Source organism: Crocuta crocuta, unplaced genomic scaffold (genome assembly GCF_008692635.1).
Source record: "Crocuta crocuta isolate KB4526 unplaced genomic scaffold, BGI_CrCroc_1.0 scaffold64, whole genome shotgun sequence".
Taxonomy (NCBI): Eukaryota; Metazoa; Chordata; class Mammalia; order Carnivora; family Hyaenidae; genus Crocuta; species Crocuta crocuta.
This window is the reverse complement of record NW_027530640.1, coordinates 10,979,071-10,997,210: the sequence shown is the minus strand read 5'-3', so window position 1 is coordinate 10,997,210 and position 18,140 is coordinate 10,979,071. Positions and strand designations below refer to the sequence as shown.

The 18,140-nt window shown below is 40.9% G+C and overlaps 1 protein-coding gene and 1 non-coding gene across 2 annotated transcripts; both read left to right on the top strand.

The window, feature by feature from the left end:
* Positions 1–917: 917 nt before the first annotated feature.
* HSPA9 (heat shock protein family A (Hsp70) member 9) lies at positions 918–16,221 on the top strand. Its single transcript, XM_077768725.1, has 17 exons — positions 918–1,099; positions 2,425–2,483; positions 2,714–2,801; positions 3,600–3,781; positions 5,274–5,398; positions 5,984–6,057; positions 6,148–6,254; positions 7,132–7,294; positions 7,779–7,871; positions 9,571–9,780; positions 11,071–11,298; positions 12,173–12,277; positions 12,865–12,982; positions 13,501–13,595; positions 13,928–14,020; positions 14,523–14,663; positions 14,971–16,221. The coding sequence occupies exons 1-17, from the start codon at positions 1,019–1,021 to the stop codon at positions 15,046–15,048; spliced, it is 2,040 nt and encodes a 679-aa protein (XP_077624851.1). The 5' UTR covers positions 918–1,018; the 3' UTR covers positions 15,049–16,221.
* Positions 10,186–10,260, top strand: LOC144235428 (small nucleolar RNA SNORD63). Its single transcript, XR_013336207.1, has one exon. It is a non-coding gene; the product is annotated as a small nucleolar RNA SNORD63 (small nucleolar RNA).
* Positions 16,222–18,140: the final 1,919 nt, after the last annotated feature.

Below are 18,140 nucleotides of genomic sequence, written 5' to 3'. Positions count from 1 at the left end.
ATCTCGTTACAGAGCCCAGTCTCTGTTCCTGGAAACCAGAAGGTTTGAGACGTGACTAAGGAGCTTCAGTGAGGCCTAGTACAGCAGGGGAGGAGGGGGAGGGGGCGGGGGCGGGAGAGCGAGGGCTAAAGAACCTAAGCTGAAGTATTTTTTCTTTTGAGGGTCTGCACGATAAAATATGAACGAAAGGCTGCTTTAGTAGCTCGAAACCAGAGATCCCCGTGGTAAATGGCATGAATTTGAGATCTGCAGACCCAAGTGTAATTCAAATGGCCGGCAATAGGTAACCGAAAAATGAACAACAGAAGGAGCCGACCAACAAATCTGTTCTGATCCAGAGATTTTCAGTGAACAAAAGCCCAGAATAAGATGGCGCCGTTACTCGAAAAACTAGAGCGCGGAAAACGACCACACTGGTGAACGGTGCAGGCGCGCCGTCTCGCGCTGGCTCGCCCCAGCTACAATCCGGTTCAGACTCACATGCGCTGAAGCATCCAATGAATGCTGTACTCCCCCGGTTTCCACTACTCCCTGCGCACATGCGCCGTAGGCGCGCAGCAGGATGCTGGCTGCGCAGGCGCAGCAGGCCCCTCCTCTCACGCAACTGACGCAAGGACACTGTAATCGGTTCGCAACTTATCCGTGTGACCTTGAGTCTTTCCTGCTTCCGAGGACCGGGGCTGCCCAAAGTGCTGCCTCTAAACCTCTCTTAGTCCTCTCGCCACTCACGGAGTCCAGACCTCCTGAAGCCAGAACGAAAGGTCACGATTTTTTCAAGCATCATGCTGCGATGCGTATTAGCCATATGCCCTAACTCCGGGAGCAGCGGTCACGTAGTCTCTGGTCAGGCAGCGCGGGCGGCGCTTCAGCGGAAGAGTGGTCCTCCAGGCCTGAGCAACTAACCTCCGCCCCCCACCCCACGTGGTTGGAGGTTTCCAGAAGCGCTAGCACTACCGCGTCGCGCAGCTCCGGTCGTCCGAGCGAGTTTGCTGCTTCGTACTTCCACCCTCTAGCCGCCATGATAAGTGCCAGCCGGGCCGCAGCAGCTCGTCTTGTCGGCGCCGCAGCCTCCCGGGGCCCCACAGCCGCCCGCCACAAGGTGAGGAACTGCTAGGCCTTCTCCGGGGAGCTCACGGCCTTGACCTGCTACGACAGGCCTAGCCCTTCGGGAACAGTACTCCAGCAAAGATCAGGAGAGAAGATAAGTGGTCTTCAGTAATCACTGTTACGGGTTTAAGGTCTAACTCGGTTCTGCTTCCACGTTTCGAGCTCTGCTGAGTCACACCCCTGCAAGAGTGTAGTTTTATTCTAGGAAGTAGCGGATAGTGTTCCTGACTGCCTGTTGCCTGGCTGATTGCACGGGTTTATCCTTGGCGGTGAGGAACGCAAATTTTAGTTGAGTGGGAACCGCTATTTTAGCCATTATTTACATGTACAAATCGAAGGACGATTATTCTCTTGTAAATACGTTGTGCGTATGGACCCCGTTATCCTTGAAAAGGAGGTTCATCCTTTTAAAAGCATCTCAGTGAATCAGAAGTCAAGCGCAGATTTTCTTGTTTAGGAATACTTGTATGTAGTTCTCTAAGAGTCCATGGTATGAGGTTGTATTTTTTATTATTTCGGAAAAAAACAGATCAGGAAATAGTTATGGAGTGGTTGCTCATTATCCAAACGTATTTTTGGAGAGCGGGAACGGTGTCTGCACTCAACGTGGGGTTATAAAGAAGGCTTGGAAGTATACTGAGGTTAGATTAGATCCTGGTTGGGGGCAATTTCTGAAATTTTTTCTCAAAACTGACTCTCGAGATTGCCAGTCCTATTCCCCCTAAGGCATTTGTTTGGCAAATTCCAGAAATGTTTCTGAATGATTTAAATCCGCAGCTGCAATGTATACCTAGGTTGGGCTTGGGTACTTGTAAACTTTTGCTGCTGACAATGAAATTAAGAAATATCTGAGTGGTGTTTTGTAGAGGTGATTCTCAACCAGGAACAGTTTTGCCTCCTCATGGTATATTTGGTAGTATCTGGAGATAATTTGTTAAACTTGGGGAGCCTCTTGGCTTCTAGCAGGAGAGGCATAGGATGCTGCTAAAAAAGTCCTACGGTACAAAGAACAGTGCCCCACAACAAAGATTTGGCTCAGAAATCACTAGGGCCGAGGTTGAGAAAATCTTGTAATTCAGTCTTGTAAAAAAATGTAATTCAAGACAGTTTTCATGTTTTTTATCCTCCCATGTTAAGAAAATTCGTATTTGATTAAATTTGTTGGGTGTTTAAGTACCACAGTATCTCATATTAGGTTTTGTTTTTCGGTATACTGTTAACCAGAATGAAAATCTCAAACTTTGTGTTCTTCAGAAGAATAATGGGAACAAGCTCTGGTTTTCATGTTGATTTTTTTTTTTTTCCTTTTCCTTTTAGGATGGCTGGAATGGCCTTAGTCATGAGGCTTTTAGAATTGTTTCAAGGCGGGACTATGCGTAAGTGTAACTTCCTTTCCTTTAAGAGGTAATAAATGTTAAACCCTACAATGGTGGTCTCTAAATTTGTGGTTAACTTTTAACTGAGAAAAAGGTGATGTATCTAATTTATAGATTATGTAATGAGTCACTATTCCCACAATATCAAGTACTCTTAGTATTTCTGCTACCATTCTGGAGACCACTATTAATGGTAAAATAACCATAGCATTATTTTAAATGTGTTGCAGATCAGAAGCAATCAAGGGAGCAGTTGTTGGTATTGATTTGGGCACTACCAACTCCTGTGTGGCAGTTATGGAAGGTAAACAAGCAAAGGTGAGCACTATTGGAAGTTCTGGATCTTATATTAGTTAGTAGCCTCTCTGGCTTTCTGTGCCCTTTGGCTCAGATAAGGGATATTTTAAAAGCTGCGTTTAAGTTCTTAAGATTGTTTTGAGGTGAACCTTTGTGCTTAACTGTAGTGTGCTGTAAAATGAATGGATTTGACTTGCCAGGATTTAAGTGTGTCCTAACATTAAGTTACTGTTAGCACCAATTGGGATGACTTGTGCTATTATTTCTATAATCAGAGTCCTACATTTCTGTAAGTCAGTTGAATCATGGTTGGAGGTGCAGGAAGAGTCTAGAAGCAAGTGAAGCTCCACATACCACATAGGCTGCATCTTAGAAGCTCTTGGTGTGGTAGAGGTTGTTCCCCTGAAGGACCTTAGTTTGTTAAAACGTTTATTCCCACTGGATTCTTCTCAAGATTTAGCTGGGATTCCTGAATGGTTTCTTGGCAATTTCTTACCTATGCATGATATTTATAACCAGCACAAAAAAATTTTAAAGTAGATTTAATTCCCCATATGGAAGGAAAGATGATCTTTCCTTTGTTTTTAGTTACAATTTATTTCAAAATGGAGGACTAAAAATACTTTAAATATCTACATCTGTCTCCAGTAGTAAGTACTTACTTTATCAGCATTCACAGAGCAGAAAAGCATGCTTATTACTGCTGTACTTGAGCATTTGTTTTGTGGTTGGCAGCTTTTTTGTGTCTTAAAATGATTGATAAAAAAGACAGTGGTGGTGACTGGAACCTCATTCTCTGTCTTACTTTGGGAGTTTTAGGTGCTAGAGAATGCTGAAGGTGCCAGAACCACACCTTCAGTTGTGGCCTTTACAGCAGATGGTGAGCGACTTGTTGGCATGCCAGCCAAGCGACAGGCTGTCACCAACCCAAACAACACATTCTATGCCACCAAGCGTCTCATTGGACGGCGATATGAGGACCCTGAAGTACAGAAAGATATGTGAGTAATAGGAAAATCATAATTACTTCCAGAGGCCACACAGAGGAATGGTTTCAACAAGATCCTTAAAGCATCTTACCTTAGTAATTTTACATGTTGTCCCTAGAGGCAAGTTCTGCCCTACCAAAAGGATACCTCTTTCAAAAACATTAGCTTCTGCCTTCACATATTAGATCATTGCTATATATTAATCTGACATGAAGATTTGGCTAGTCATTTTTGGACCACATAAATTGGTGTTAAATTCATAAGGCAGATGATGGTATGGGCCCCATCATGTGCCAATCAGCTATGTTTACAGAATTTTTTGTGTCTTAAGACACACGTCAGTACTTCATTCCTTTTCATGCCCATCAACTTGTATGGACATAGAGTTAACCTTGAACAATTGTGGTGCCAACCTTTCATGCAGTTGAACATCTATGTAAAACTTATCATTCTCCAGAAACTTAACTATTAAAAGGCTACTGTCAACCACAGCCTTACTGATGACATAAAGAGTTAAGTAACACTCAGGTGTTGTATATAGTATATGCCGTATTACAATAAAGTTTATTAGATAAAATCATAAGGAAGAGGAAACATGTTTACAGTACTGTATAGATTAAAAAATATACACATGTAAGTGGACTGGTGCAGTTAGAACCTCTGTTAAGGGTCAATTATATACAGCATTTTGTTTATTTGTCAGTAAATGGGCATTTGGAGGCTGTTAAGAATACTACCACAGGGGGGCGCTTGGGTGGCTTAGTCTGTCAAGCATTCTACTTCAGCTCAGGTCATGATCTTACCGTTCCTGGGTTCAAGCCCCACGCCAGGCTCTTTGCTGACAGCCAGCTCAGAGCCTGGAGGCGGTTTCAGATTCCATATCTCCTTCTCTCTCTGACCCTCTCGTTTGCTCGTGCGCTCTCTGTCTCTCTCAGAGATAAATAAAACATAAAAAGAGTACCCAGCTGACTCAAAAGAGCATGCAACTCTTGATCTTGGGATTGTGGATTCAAGCTCCACCTTGGGTGTGGAGATCACTGAAAAGAATAAATAAACTTAAAGAATACTGCCATAAATTGACATACAGGCTTTTGTGAGGATCTGTTGTCATTTTTTTGTCTTAGATTCCTAGTAAATGGACTTGCTGGGTCATTGGTAACTCTAATATTAATTTCCAAAGAAGGGGCACAAAACTTCTGTTTGGTAGAATCTTCAGGTGTAACCAGGATGTTTTTAGACATTAATGATTGCTTTCTAAATGTTTTTGCTAAATTGATTTTTTTTTTTAATGTTTTATTTTTTTCTGAGGGAGACAGCGTGAGCAGGGGAGGGTCACAGAGAGGAGATACAGAATCTGAAACAGCATTAGATGGATTTCTGAAGTCCTCATTTGTTGGCCATGGATCTCTTGGGATGAAAGATGGACATTGATGGTATAGGATAGCCTTGTCACAGTATGTTGCGCTGGCACATTTTTATAAGATAAAATTTTTGTGTTTTTCAGTAAAAATGTGCCCTTTAAGATTGTCCGTGCCTCCAATGGAGATGCATGGGTCGAAGCTCATGGAAAACTCTATTCTCCAAGTCAGATTGGAGCTTTTGTGTTGATGAAAATGAAAGAGACTGCAGGTAAGAAGGTTTGGTTCCTATCTCTCAAGTTTGAAGACTTGGATGGTTCCTAACTTACATACTCCCTTGGGTATATAAGTCCCTTGGGTGGGTCTGGGGTGAATGTTATCCAGAAAACCTAGGATTGGCTGAACGTTGTTTCTCTCCACATTTTCCCACATTTTCCTTACATAGTGAATTTGTCTTTAAGGTTTTCCTAACAGGCTTGTTTATCTTTTGCAATATAGAGGAGTGGTGTTTTATATTGAAAGCTGAAAGACTACATATTAACTTTTTGGTTCTGTTAGGTAAAACTTTGTATTTGGTGATACTCGTGGCTATTTTAAGTCTAAGAATAGGCCATTATACCTAGGGAGCTTTTACGGTAATGTTAAAGGTGAGAGCTTGGGTTTTCAACCACTGTTTTAATTGGAGTGTTTTCCTGCAGGGTCTCTCTGTGTGTTAGGTCACATTTGAAAAAAATGATGAGTGCTGCCTGTGGCTCCAAGAGGATGACCCAGATTGTTAGGCTACATTAGTAATTCTTTTACCTATTTCATTAGACAGAATGTCATGAATGTATTTCATTCTTTGATTCATTTCTAGAAAATTACTTGGGACATACAGCAAAAAATGCTGTGATCACAGTTCCAGCTTATTTCAATGACTCCCAGAGACAGGTGAGTTCATTTGGAATTCTGAAAACATCAAGCTTGTATTAGTGGTATTTAGGACACAGGGTGGAAAATCCTTTTTTCTTTTTTCTTTAGGCCACTAAAGATGCTGGCCAAATATCTGGACTAAATGTGCTTCGGGTAATTAATGAACCTACAGCTGCTGCTCTGGCCTATGGTCTAGACAAATCAGAAGATAAAATGTAAGTTTACACAGTAAACTCCACCTAGATTTGTGGGACTATGTTCATGGTTCCATGAAAGTATTGGGCTTTGGTCATTTTTTTCCCCCTTTGGTATGCATGTTGGCAAGTATTCAAAAAATTTTTTTAATGTTTACTTATTTTTGAGAGAGAGCGCGAGCAGGGAAGGGGCAGAGAGAGAGGAAGACACAGAATTGGAAGCAGGCGCCAGGCTCTGAGCTGTCAGAGCCCGACGCAGGGCTCAAACTTAGGAACGGTGAGATCATGACCTCAATTGAAGTTGGACGCTCCACTGACTGAGCCACCCAGGCATCCTGGCAAATATTTAATCAAAAGCATAGTTTTGGAGAGGTCAGGCTAGATGGGTTGGTAGAACACGGAACTTTTGATCTTGGGGTTGGGAGTTTAAGCCCCATACTGGACATGGAGCCTGCTTCAAAGAAAAAGTGATTGGGTATTGTCAGCTTTGCTTTTTTTTTTTTTTTTGAATTAATGTTTATTTTTGAGAGAGAGAGACAGCATGAGCAGGGAAGGAACAGAGAAAGAGGGAGACGCAGAGTCCGAAACAGGCTCTGAGTTGTCAGCACAGAGCCCAACATGGGGCTTGAACTTACAGACCCTGAGATATGACCTGAGCCAGAGACACTTAACCAACTGAGCCACTCAGGCACCCCAGTTTTGCTTTTAAAAATATATTTCACCTGTATATTTCTCAAATAGCTATTAGAACCTCATGCTCATGTACACATCATTTAGGCAGTTACCAATTTTATAATTTACCACATGGGAAATGACCAGGTTTATGTATTTGGGTTGTGAAAATTTATACCCTAGTAATAGATGTTGACTCCTTAAGGCTGCCTTTTTTTCTTTATAGAATTGCTGTATATGATTTAGGTGGTGGAACTTTTGATATTTCTATCCTGGAAATTCAGAAAGGAGTGTTTGAGGTGAAGTCTACCAATGGAGACACATTCTTGGGTGGTGAGGACTTTGACCAGGCCTTGTTACGACACATTGTGAAGGAGTTCAAGAGAGAGGTTGGTTACCAGTATAGTTCATATGTAGACGTTGGGATGTTGAGAATTTATTTGGATGATTGTTTTCTTTGCTTATGATTTTTTGCCCTTAATAGAACATGGAAAAGAGCACTGAAAGAAGTGAATTTCAGTTTCACGGGTGGTCTGAACTATTCTGGTTGTTGTAGCTTCAGCTTAGGAATCCACAACATATCCTCATTAAAGTGGCTATGGTACACCGTATGATATTGAAAAAGGAATTATGGGCACTCCTGTTTTCAGCCAGAACACAGTGGCTGGAAGAACTAAGATTGGATCAGCCCTCTGACTCCAGGCACAGATGGTCTGTGAAGAATAAGATTTCTTTTTCCTACAGATTTCCTAAGGGTAGTGAGTGATTCATGTTTGTTCATAAAGATACGGCTTTAAGTTACACTTTATCACTGTAATTTAAATAGTATTCATTACCTCTTTAACATTAGTATTACATGTTTTCATTTTGTAGACAGGGGTTGATTTGACCAAAGACAACATGGCACTTCAGAGGGTTCGAGAAGCTGCTGAGAAGGCTAAGTGTGAACTCTCTTCATCTGTGCAGGTGGGATATGGATGAGTCCCAACAGTCTTGATGTTTTCAGCCTTAGTTTATTTGAATGGCGTATTCTAATTGGTGTAATTTCTATCTAATCTTTTATAGTTTTCTGGTTGGCGGTAAAAGCCTGTCTGTGAACAAAGGAGCAGTGTATATTTCTTTTGTTTTTGAAGTTTATTTTTAGAGAGTACATGAGCACAGGAGGGTTAGAGAGAATCCCATGCAGGCTCCATACTCAGTGCAGAGCTTGACTTGGGATCAATCTTAAAATTGTGAGATGCAGGGCTCAAACCCATGAGTCATGAGATAAGACTAAGTGGAAGTTGGACGTTCAACCTACTGAGCCGCCCAGGTGCCCCTAAAGATGCTGATTTAAATTTTTTTTTAATGTTGATTCATTTTTGAGAGACAGAGACATACAACATGAGCAGGGGAGGAACAGAGAGAGGGAGACACAGAATCCAAAGCAGGCTCCAGGCTCCAAGCTGTCAGCACAGAGCCCTTTGTGGGGCTCGAACTACCAAACTGTGAGATGATGACCTGAGGTGAAATCAGTTGCTTAACCAACTTAGCCACCCAGGCACCCCAAGATACTGGTTTTAAAATATAGAATTGGGGNTAGAATTAGTAGTGTGCAAAATTAAAATCACTAGCCTAGAAATAAAAGGATTCTCTCAGAACTGCTAATGTCCTCACTTAAGACACATCTTTGTGTGAGTTTCTAATTGATTTAATTATTTGGATCTGCAATCCAGAAAGTGAGCTATGAAACCTGGCCGAAGGTTGGGGTATATACACTTGAGGCACATTTCCCTCTGATAGCATTAGAGTGTCAGTTCTTGCTCCAGTGTTGTTCCAGTTCTGAGTAGTGAAGTTTCACTTTGCCTTAAGCACTAATAGAACTGTATAAAGCATGTTAGTTCTCAGTCAGAGATGCAACAAGATAGAAGGCAGATTTGTTTCTGGGTCCTCAAGTGGTAGCAGGAACGTGGAGCTTGTGACTCCTTGAGTTGTTGATTTGCTCACCCAACACTGGGTGATGCAGTGTGGGAAAAACTTAGGATTTTTTTTTTTCTTCTTGAACCTGGATGTTTTGGTTTTTGGTTAAAAAAATTTTTTTCTTTATTTTGAGAGTGAGAGCAGGGGAGGGGCAGAGAAAGAAGGGGAGAGAATCCCAAGTAGGCTCCTGTCAGAGCAGAACCTGATAAAAGGCTCAAACTCAAGAACTGTGAGATCATGACCTGAGCCGAAATCAACATTTGGATACAACTGGCTGAGCCACTCAGTCACCTTAATCAACCGAGCCATCCAGGAGCCCCACTATTCCATTCTTCATTGTTGATAACAGATTCTAAAGTTTTTCCTCTGGGAAAATCATGGGTTGAATCTTCTTAATTTTGTGAGTGGGGTGCGCAAATGAGCAGGGGCAGAGAGAGAAAATCTCCAGCACGGACCCTGGAGCAAGGCTAAAACTCATGAACTCTGAGATCATGACATGAGCTAAAGTTGGATGCTTAATCCACTGCCCTATCCAGGCACCCCACTGTGATAATAGGTTGAATCTTGAAGAGTCATTGTTACTGGTGGCTGTTAAAGTGGGTGTACTCTCCCTGTAGCTTTGAAAGTCTTCCTCATAAGGATATGGTCTTATTTAGTTGTAGGAATAACCAAACCTCTACTATTGCTCTCCCTATTTTCTTTGCAGACCGACATCAATTTGCCATATCTTACAATGGATGCTTCTGGACCCAAACATTTGAATATGAAGCTGACACGGGCTCAGTTTGAAGGGATTGTTACTGATCTAATCAGGAGGACAATCGCCCCATGCCAAAAAGCCATGCAGGATGCAGAAGTCAGCAAGAGTGACATAGGAGAAGTGATTCTTGTTGGTGGCATGACTAGGATGCCCAAGGTATGGACCCATGGAATCTGTCACATGAATAGCAGAGAGGGCAAGCACGTAATGTTTCCTCTGGACAGGTGATTTGTGTAGGAACATTAGTACATGGCCTTTCTGCCACAGTGACCTGAAAGGATCTTTGAAGGAAATTTGTGCCCTCACTTAGAGGTCTTTTGTGGCCTCTTTTATAAAGGGTTTCAGAAAAAGGATGGGAAGGGCAAAATATCTTTGGGTGGTAGCATGGAGGATCCCAAACTTCATTCTTGGAATATTTTTATAAACAAAACATTTCTCAGAGTTTGAGATCAGAGAGAACATAAAACCTTGGTACTGTCTAGTCTCTAGAATCAATTCTGGATACGTGTCTTTGCAGCGTAGTGTTTGGGGTTTCTAACTGCATAGCTTCAGCAGAGATTTGTGCAGTGATGCATTTGATTAATCAACACATCATTCTGATAAGATGAGTGTGTAGACAACTAATGACTGAGCACAGAACCTGTTGAAGGTGCAGTTCTTGCTGTATAGCTTGAATGGAATAGTAAAATTTCCTTTGGAATTCATGGGCTTAGGAACACATGCATAGAATAAACAATGGAGAAAAAAAGGCTATGGACCAGGAAAATATCTTTATGTTAACAAATTACCCCAGATGCTATTTAAGTAGCACTTTCTCCTAACATCAGTAAAATAAGCTGGAGAGAACACGTCTCGCATGAGCACCAATGTTGAATTATTGAATTACCACTGCTGCTTTTAAGGTGTTTTTTAGTTGATGTTTAGAAGGGGAATTGAACTATATCTAAGTCTTGATGTCTTGCACCCTGGGTTTCTAATTTAATATGTTGTATAGGAAACCCGATAATAAAGCTTACCCAGATACTTCTCAAATTTAAAACAACTGTGAATGGGGCGCCTGGGTGGCTCAGTCATTTATGCGTCTGACTCTTAATTTCAGTTCGGGTTATGATCCCAGGGTCGTGGGATTGAGCCTTGCATCAGACTCCACACAGAGCATGGAGCCTGCTTGACATTTTCTCTGTTCCTCAACCCTGCTTAAGCTGTCTCTCTAAAAATAAGTTAAAATTTTTAAAAAGGACAGTGAAAAGCAAATGATTTGAGTGTTACCCCTATTTGACACACCTAGGTCCTTAACTCAAATACGAAATAGTAACAAATGAACATTCTTGGATTTGAAGCAGCTTATCCTGAGATTTGTGGTTTTGGGACATATGTACTCTCTTCGCTTCTTTGGGTAGTTCCCCTTGGTAGTGGGTGACAGGTTCTTTTTTCTTAATGGCTTAGGTTCAGCAGACTGTACAAGATCTCTTTGGCCGAGCCCCAAGCAAAGCAGTCAATCCTGATGAAGCTGTGGCCATTGGAGCTGCTATTCAGGGAGGTGTGTTAGCTGGCGATGTCACAGATGTGCTCCTCCTGGATGTCACTCCCCTGTCTCTGGGTATTGAGACTCTGGGAGGGGTTTTTACCAAACTTATCAACAGAAACACTACTATTCCAACCAAGAAAAGCCAGGTAAGAGTCACCTATTCCTCCCTTGTCACAGGGATATAGGTTCTGTGAGGGATGTGATTACACCCACTTTTGTGAGCTTTTTCTAGACAACTTTGCTTTTTGTTTTTCAGTCCATACTAGGTGAATGTGGGTGCTAAGAATCTTGCTTTTTGTTACCTTTTTTTGTTGTTTGTTCCTGAAAATGTTCTCTTTACTTGTCAGCTGGCAGTAATGATTTTAGGGAAATTTAGTGGTCTCCTTTACAGGATTAAAGTAACTCTCCAAAAGGAGCCTCATCATTTGGGTCTGAATTCCTTGTTGTCTTCTGTTCTCAAAGACCGTAAAAAAGAATGCCCTGCCAAGATTAGGGGAGGGTGCTTGTCTTACGAGTGACTGATGGAGATCCTGAGATATCAAGCCAGGAATATTTGGACAATGGCTTGCTCAGACTTGGATTCAGAATTATTTCCTGGCTTTCCCAATTTTGTTGTTTTTCTGAAAAGCTGCTATAACTAATGGCTGTTGCTATTTGTTCAGTGATGTCATTACATCATTCTGAAGAAAACTATGTGGTGGCATCCTGTGACTGAGTATAAGACACAGATCATGTCTCCATACCAGTTTCCTCAGATAAGCATGTTTCAGTATCTCATTATTTTAGTTCCTTTTGAGGCCGCCTTTGCAAAAGTTGCATCTTTGCATAGTGCATTTGCTTAGCTGAAACAATAGCTGTTGTATACCCTTGGGCTGTACTAATCCTATTCCCCTGCAAAAACAAAAGCCTTTGTTCTGAACATGGATTCTTAAGAGTTGAGATGTGAATTTCTTTCTGTGGCTTGCACTTTTATAAGGGGAGTAGGTAGCCCAACCAAGAGGTTTTTTTTCCCTCTCCTAGGTGTTTTCTACGGCTGCTGATGGTCAGACTCAAGTGGAGATTAAAGTGTGTCAGGGTGAGAGAGAGATGGCTGGAGACAACAAACTTCTTGGACAGTTCACTTTGGTAAGTATCAAGTATCCTGACTACTGTGCTGCTTTTTTTTTTTTTATAAAGTTAGACTAAATTATAATTCTTAATAACATTGCTGAAACTAAAACACAGGAACCTTGTCTGTGTTACCTTAGTGTACAGATGAAATTTGCAGCTGGATACAAATGGCTTGAGTTTTTCCTGAAGGTCTCACTTGTTCCTGATGCCTTAGGAATATAAGAGTCAGGGAAATACAATGTTAGTTAGGAAAAATTCCCAATTGTTAATTGAAGACATTTGATATTGGCTCCTAGTCAGCATTGTTTATTGGTTCTTGGTGAAGTGAAAAATCAGAGTTTTCCTCTCATTCAGTGTGTTCCTTAGGTATACACAGTCATTATGGTTACTTGCTGTAGCCAGCCTTAACTGGCATAAGCCCTGTTTGCTTCAGGTAGCAATGAAACTACTATCCTTATTTATAAATTTGTGTTTAAGTATTGTTTGTTGCTCCCAGGAACAAGTTCCTTTACCCAGATGACTATATATATAGGTTAGGAAATAGAGCACCAGACCTCTTATAAGAGGAGCTTAAAGTAGCGTATTTATCTATTTTATTTTAGATTGGAATTCCCCCAGCCCCTCGTGGAGTCCCTCAGATTGAAGTTACATTTGACATTGATGCCAACGGGATTGTACATGTTTCAGCGAAAGATAAGGGCACAGGACGTGAGCAGCAGAGTAAGTGCTCTTATTTATCAGACGCGTAAGAGGCAGGGGACCTTGAAGTTCCTTTGTTTGAAAACTAGACCTTCTAGTTTGTGCATGTGTTTTCCAGCCTCAGGAGAGGACGAGTCCTCTTTGCCCCTTTTCTTCTTGGTCATCAGATCACATTAACAGCTGTGTTTATTACCACAAATGGGCAAACACTGGGCTTCTGGATTGCGGACGTTTTGGTAGGCAGGCAGAACAAATGGTCTTTGTGGATTTCAGATCGACTACTCTGAATGGGATTTTTTTTTTTAAATTTTGGTGGAGTTTAGATTTAAGAGAACGAGCACAGGCTCCACACTGCACAGAGCCCAACCTGGGGCTTGAAGTCATGAATGTTATATCATGATCTGAGCAGAAATCAAGAGATGGATGCTTAACCAATTGAATCACCAGGTGCCCCAGGAGTATTCTTTTTCTTAATACAGTAGAGAAAGAGGCCAATCATTTTACCTGGGAAATAACAAGATGCCTTTTTTTCACTGTAGTTGTGATCCAGTCTTCTGGTGGGTTAAGCAAAGATGATATTGAAAATATGGTTAAAAATGCAGAGAAGTATGCTGAGGAAGACCGACGAAAGAAGGTAATTATTTTCTGCCTCTGCAACTGGGAGTTGAAAGTGGGAGTTTTGACCTGTATCACTGATTTTTCTAGTCTTTGAATCTGTTCCTTCTCCCTTTCTTTTCCTAACTTTTATGTGGAGTGCTTTTCTTAATCTAATTTCCACATCAAAAATCTCATGTTACACAACCCAACTAAAATCACTTACAGACATCCTAGACTACTTCAGACCACAGTAGTTTCTGTTTTTATCCTATAATTACGTATCGCTTTGCATGTTATCTAACTTAGTGTGGACATTCAGCCAACTGGTTGCTTGGGAAGTCTTCATACTAAATTTCTAATTTTTCTTAGGAACGAGTTGAAGCAGTTAATATGGCTGAAGGAATCATTCATGACACAGAAACAAAAATGGAAGAATTCAAGGACCAGTTGCCTGCTGATGAAGTGAGTCCTTTCATAAAATAGTTTGAGAAGTTAGTGTCATCATTGTCAATGAAGTTTGTTTTTCTATGTGGATCCTGATAGAGATCTAGTGGTATTTTTTGTTTCTTGGGCTTTTTATTTCCATTTTCCACACAGATTTTTCATTTGGGGGGATTTTATAAATTAAATTGATATTTTTTTTTTTAATGTTTTTATTTATTTCTAGGAGATAGAGACAGCGTGAGCAGGGGAGGGTCAGAGAGAGAGGGAGTCACAGACTGAAACAGGCTCCAGGCTCTGAGCTGGCAGTCAGCACAGAGCGCGACACGGGGCTCGAACCCACGAACCGCGAGATCATGACCCAAGCGAAAGTCGGATGCTTAACCGACTAAGCCACCCAGGCGCCCCGAGATCTACTTCTAAAGAGTTCTGTCAATGATAGAAATTTGTTTTTTAATGTTTCTGAATATTATTCTACATAACATGGGATAAGAAACTCATAGAGTTTGGTTCTGTTTTTAAGTGCAACAAGCTAAAAGAAGAGATTTCCAAAATGAGGGAACTTCTGGCTCGGAAAGACAGTGAAACAGGAGAAAACATAAGGCAAGCAGCATCTTCCCTTCAGCAAGCATCACTGAAGCTCTTTGAAATGGCATACAAAAAGGTACAAGGACGTTTTGCTCAATGAATTTGCACCTAGCTTAATCTTAATAGAACTGCTGTTGATTACTGTTACTGGTGGGGGCACTCTATGTGGCCATTTATAGAACTGGGAGTATTGGAGTTGGAAATACTCTTCCAGCTTTCTTGACTCTGCTTTGGGGGGAGGGTGATGGCAGTCAAAAAGAGGGACTCACAGAAACGACCAATAGTGTACAGGAGGGAGGGTGAGTGGAACAGGCAGGATATTTTAAGTTTATCAAAGAGAAAACTGTCCACTTTTAATTGACTCTCAAATATTTTCTTAACAGATGGCATCTGAGCGAGAAGGCTCTGGAAGTTCTGGCACTGGGGAACAAAAGGAAGATCAAAAGGAGGAGAAACAGTAATACCAATAAACTTTGGAGTCAAAATATGACGCTTGGGAGTGAAGAAACTTCCTGAGCAGAAATGGGCAAATTTCAATTGTCTTTTACTGTGTTTTTGCAGTATTCTATATATAATTTCCTTAATATGTAAATTCAGCAACCGTTCGTTAATGATCATTTAATGAGAATTCCAACCATACAAAGTTCACAGTACTCTGCTCCTAGTTATTTTTCAGCTGCATGTAAAGGGAGGGGAAGATGATTTACTGATCATTATAAAAACAGTGTTGTTTTGTGCTTTAGTAGCCATATTTTCAAGAGGTGAAACCATCTCAATAAAGAAGGTACTTAGCCATAAATCTGGAATGCCCCCTCAGACCATTTGGGGATGAGTTCCTTCCAGTCAACAAACTGCTAAACCAGCCTGTGTGTACATGGGATTCTTCAAGTGAGGCCCTGCAAGGCAAACCAGCTGGGCCATGTTGGGAGTTAGGGCAGGAGAAGCTAGATAACAGGAAAATAGCTGTTAGGTACAGCTTTTAAAAAGATAGTAATAGGGCTCTATAACTTTACTAAGGCATACTTTTCTAGCTACCTTCTGGCCTGTGTCTGGCACCTGTATCCTTGTTGATTACTTTTTTTGATCCAGTCTTGGTTTAAAAAAAAAGAATCTTGATCTTTTGTATGTGAGGAGTGAGGCTGAGATTTAGCTTCAGGAATAGGACATGAATTGTTACTTCCTAATTCCCTGAACGAAATCCACTCAATAATCTTTTTCTCTAGCATGGAAACTAGGGTTACTATTTTCAGGTTGCAAGAGGCATATCCAGTAGTGAGCCCTAGGGTTTCAGTGGTTTGGTAACATCAGGAACTAATAAGTGTTCAGATTTATTTCCCATCCAGTAGTCTTCCAATGGACTCCCTCCTCCTTTCATGGATTACTGCCCCCATACCATGCCCAAAGGAATAATGTCAATCAAGAACATGGACTTAGATCTCATCAGATTAGTTATACCTTTTATTTTGTGATTATCTAGAAATGAAATTCATGAATACTTAAGTCCATATGCTGTTCTAATGTAAAAGAGATTGTTTATACAATCACTACATTACTGGGAAATTAAGTGCTCCTAATACCCATGTAAACACTTCTGGGGATTCATTAGAAAAATAAATTCTAGGTTCAAGTTTTCAGCTACATGAATACTTGGGAACCTTGTGGGATTACATTAATTCTTTGTGAAGGATTGTTTTGTGGCATATTGAAAGATACTTAGCACCTTTCTCAGCCCTTGCCCATTGTGATACTAAGCTGCTGAAGGACTTCTAAAGCACCCCTTAAGAACTAGTGGCTTTTTATTAAAGATTTACCCTTAGCATCACATAAAGAAGCTGCTTGAAAAGCTACTGCTTCAGCTACACCTTGTGTATCAGTAAAACTGATAGGATGCAAATAACCTTTAAAGACAAAAAGTTCATTTTGCAGATAAGTCTCCCTTTTATGGTGACAACTGTTTGATGGGTTCCAAAAGACACTTCTGGTTTCCCTTACTAAGGGGCCTTACCAGTTAGCCTAAATGTGCTTCTTACAGTTGGCTAAACTTAAAAAGTCAACCATGTTTAATAACCCTAAAGTACATCCAGAACCACCTTCTCCACTTCTACCACTTAATTTACTAGTTGGATTCTTCCCAGCTTAAAATCACATCTTTGCCACTTTGGTAATTTTGTAGAGTAGTCAGCAATCAAAAATCACATGCGGCATTTATTAGGTGTAATATTTTCTTTTAGCTAAGAATAGTTCCTTTGCCTTACCTTTCTAGGAACACTGACCTTTTTTAAAGAGTTATTGGCCATTTCATTTACAGAATAACCCTTTGCTTGGATTCACCTGATTTCTGTGAGTTGAGAGTCCTGTACATACTACTGGTAGAAATACCACACATGTATTAGGTCTGTCTATTAATACATCAATTACCAGGGAGAATAAGAACTTCTGCTCAACACTTAATTATGAAAATACTTTTAATAAGTAATCTATAGATGTGACTTAATTTTGGGTGTAACATAAGAGATTGTATAGCAAGAAGGAACAGTAAAGATAAAAGCAAATTCTTATAGATGGTACATGAAAAGGTTAAAAGTCCAGAGACAACCCAGCCCTTGGAAATAAATGGATTCAGGCAAAGGCACTTTACATACGACAGTGACTCCATATAAGGGCTATATTTTCCTGTCTTCTAGTATCAAGATGATGAAATGATTGCAAACTTTAGATAGAAAGAACTATAGGGTGACCTATGTTACTTAATCTGTGTACAGCATAGAGGTAATTTAGCAATCCCAAAAAGAACCACCGAAAGCCATTCCAGTTGGTCAAAAGCAGTTGAATATCAGCAATTTGAAATGGTTAAACCTAATACAAAGCACCATCAAACCCATTTCTGCTGCAACATCAGGAAACTGCTATCTTGACCCTAAGAACACTGCAGCTGAACCAACCTTTACTAATTATGAACTTCCTATCAGGAAACAAGCAAGTAAGATGCTCCACCCAAGGACACCTGGCTGGCTCAGTGGTAAAACATGGGACTCCCAATCTTAGGGTCTTGAATTCAAGCCCCACACTGGCTGTGGAGTCTACCCAAAGTAAAAATTTTAAGGTTCCATCTAAATCATAGGTTCTTAGGTTCTTAAAGCATCTGATCCAGAGGGTGGAGATTTGGAGCAACAGTGAGGGGAATGGGGAGTCCACATGAGTGACTTCAGGAGGTCCATGAAACAAAATGCAGGACTGAATATTAATTTTTCTGAACAAATCGTCCATTTACTGATTTCCTGAAGGAATCTGTGACTAAAAAGATTTTGAAACCTAGCTTTCCTAAATGGGAATGGCCTTTACCTTGCTGGTCGAGCTTAAATTCAAATCCTATCCTCCTGGTCCCAGTCTCCCTTGCCATTTGCCAGCTCATCAGTTATGCCTTTGTATTTCTTTTTCTTTGTGTTTTTTATTTCTGAGAGAGAGAGGCAGAGACAGCATGAGCAGGGGAGGATCAGAGAGCGAGGGAGACAGAGAATCCAAAGCAGGCTCCAGGCTAAGCTAGCTGTCAGCA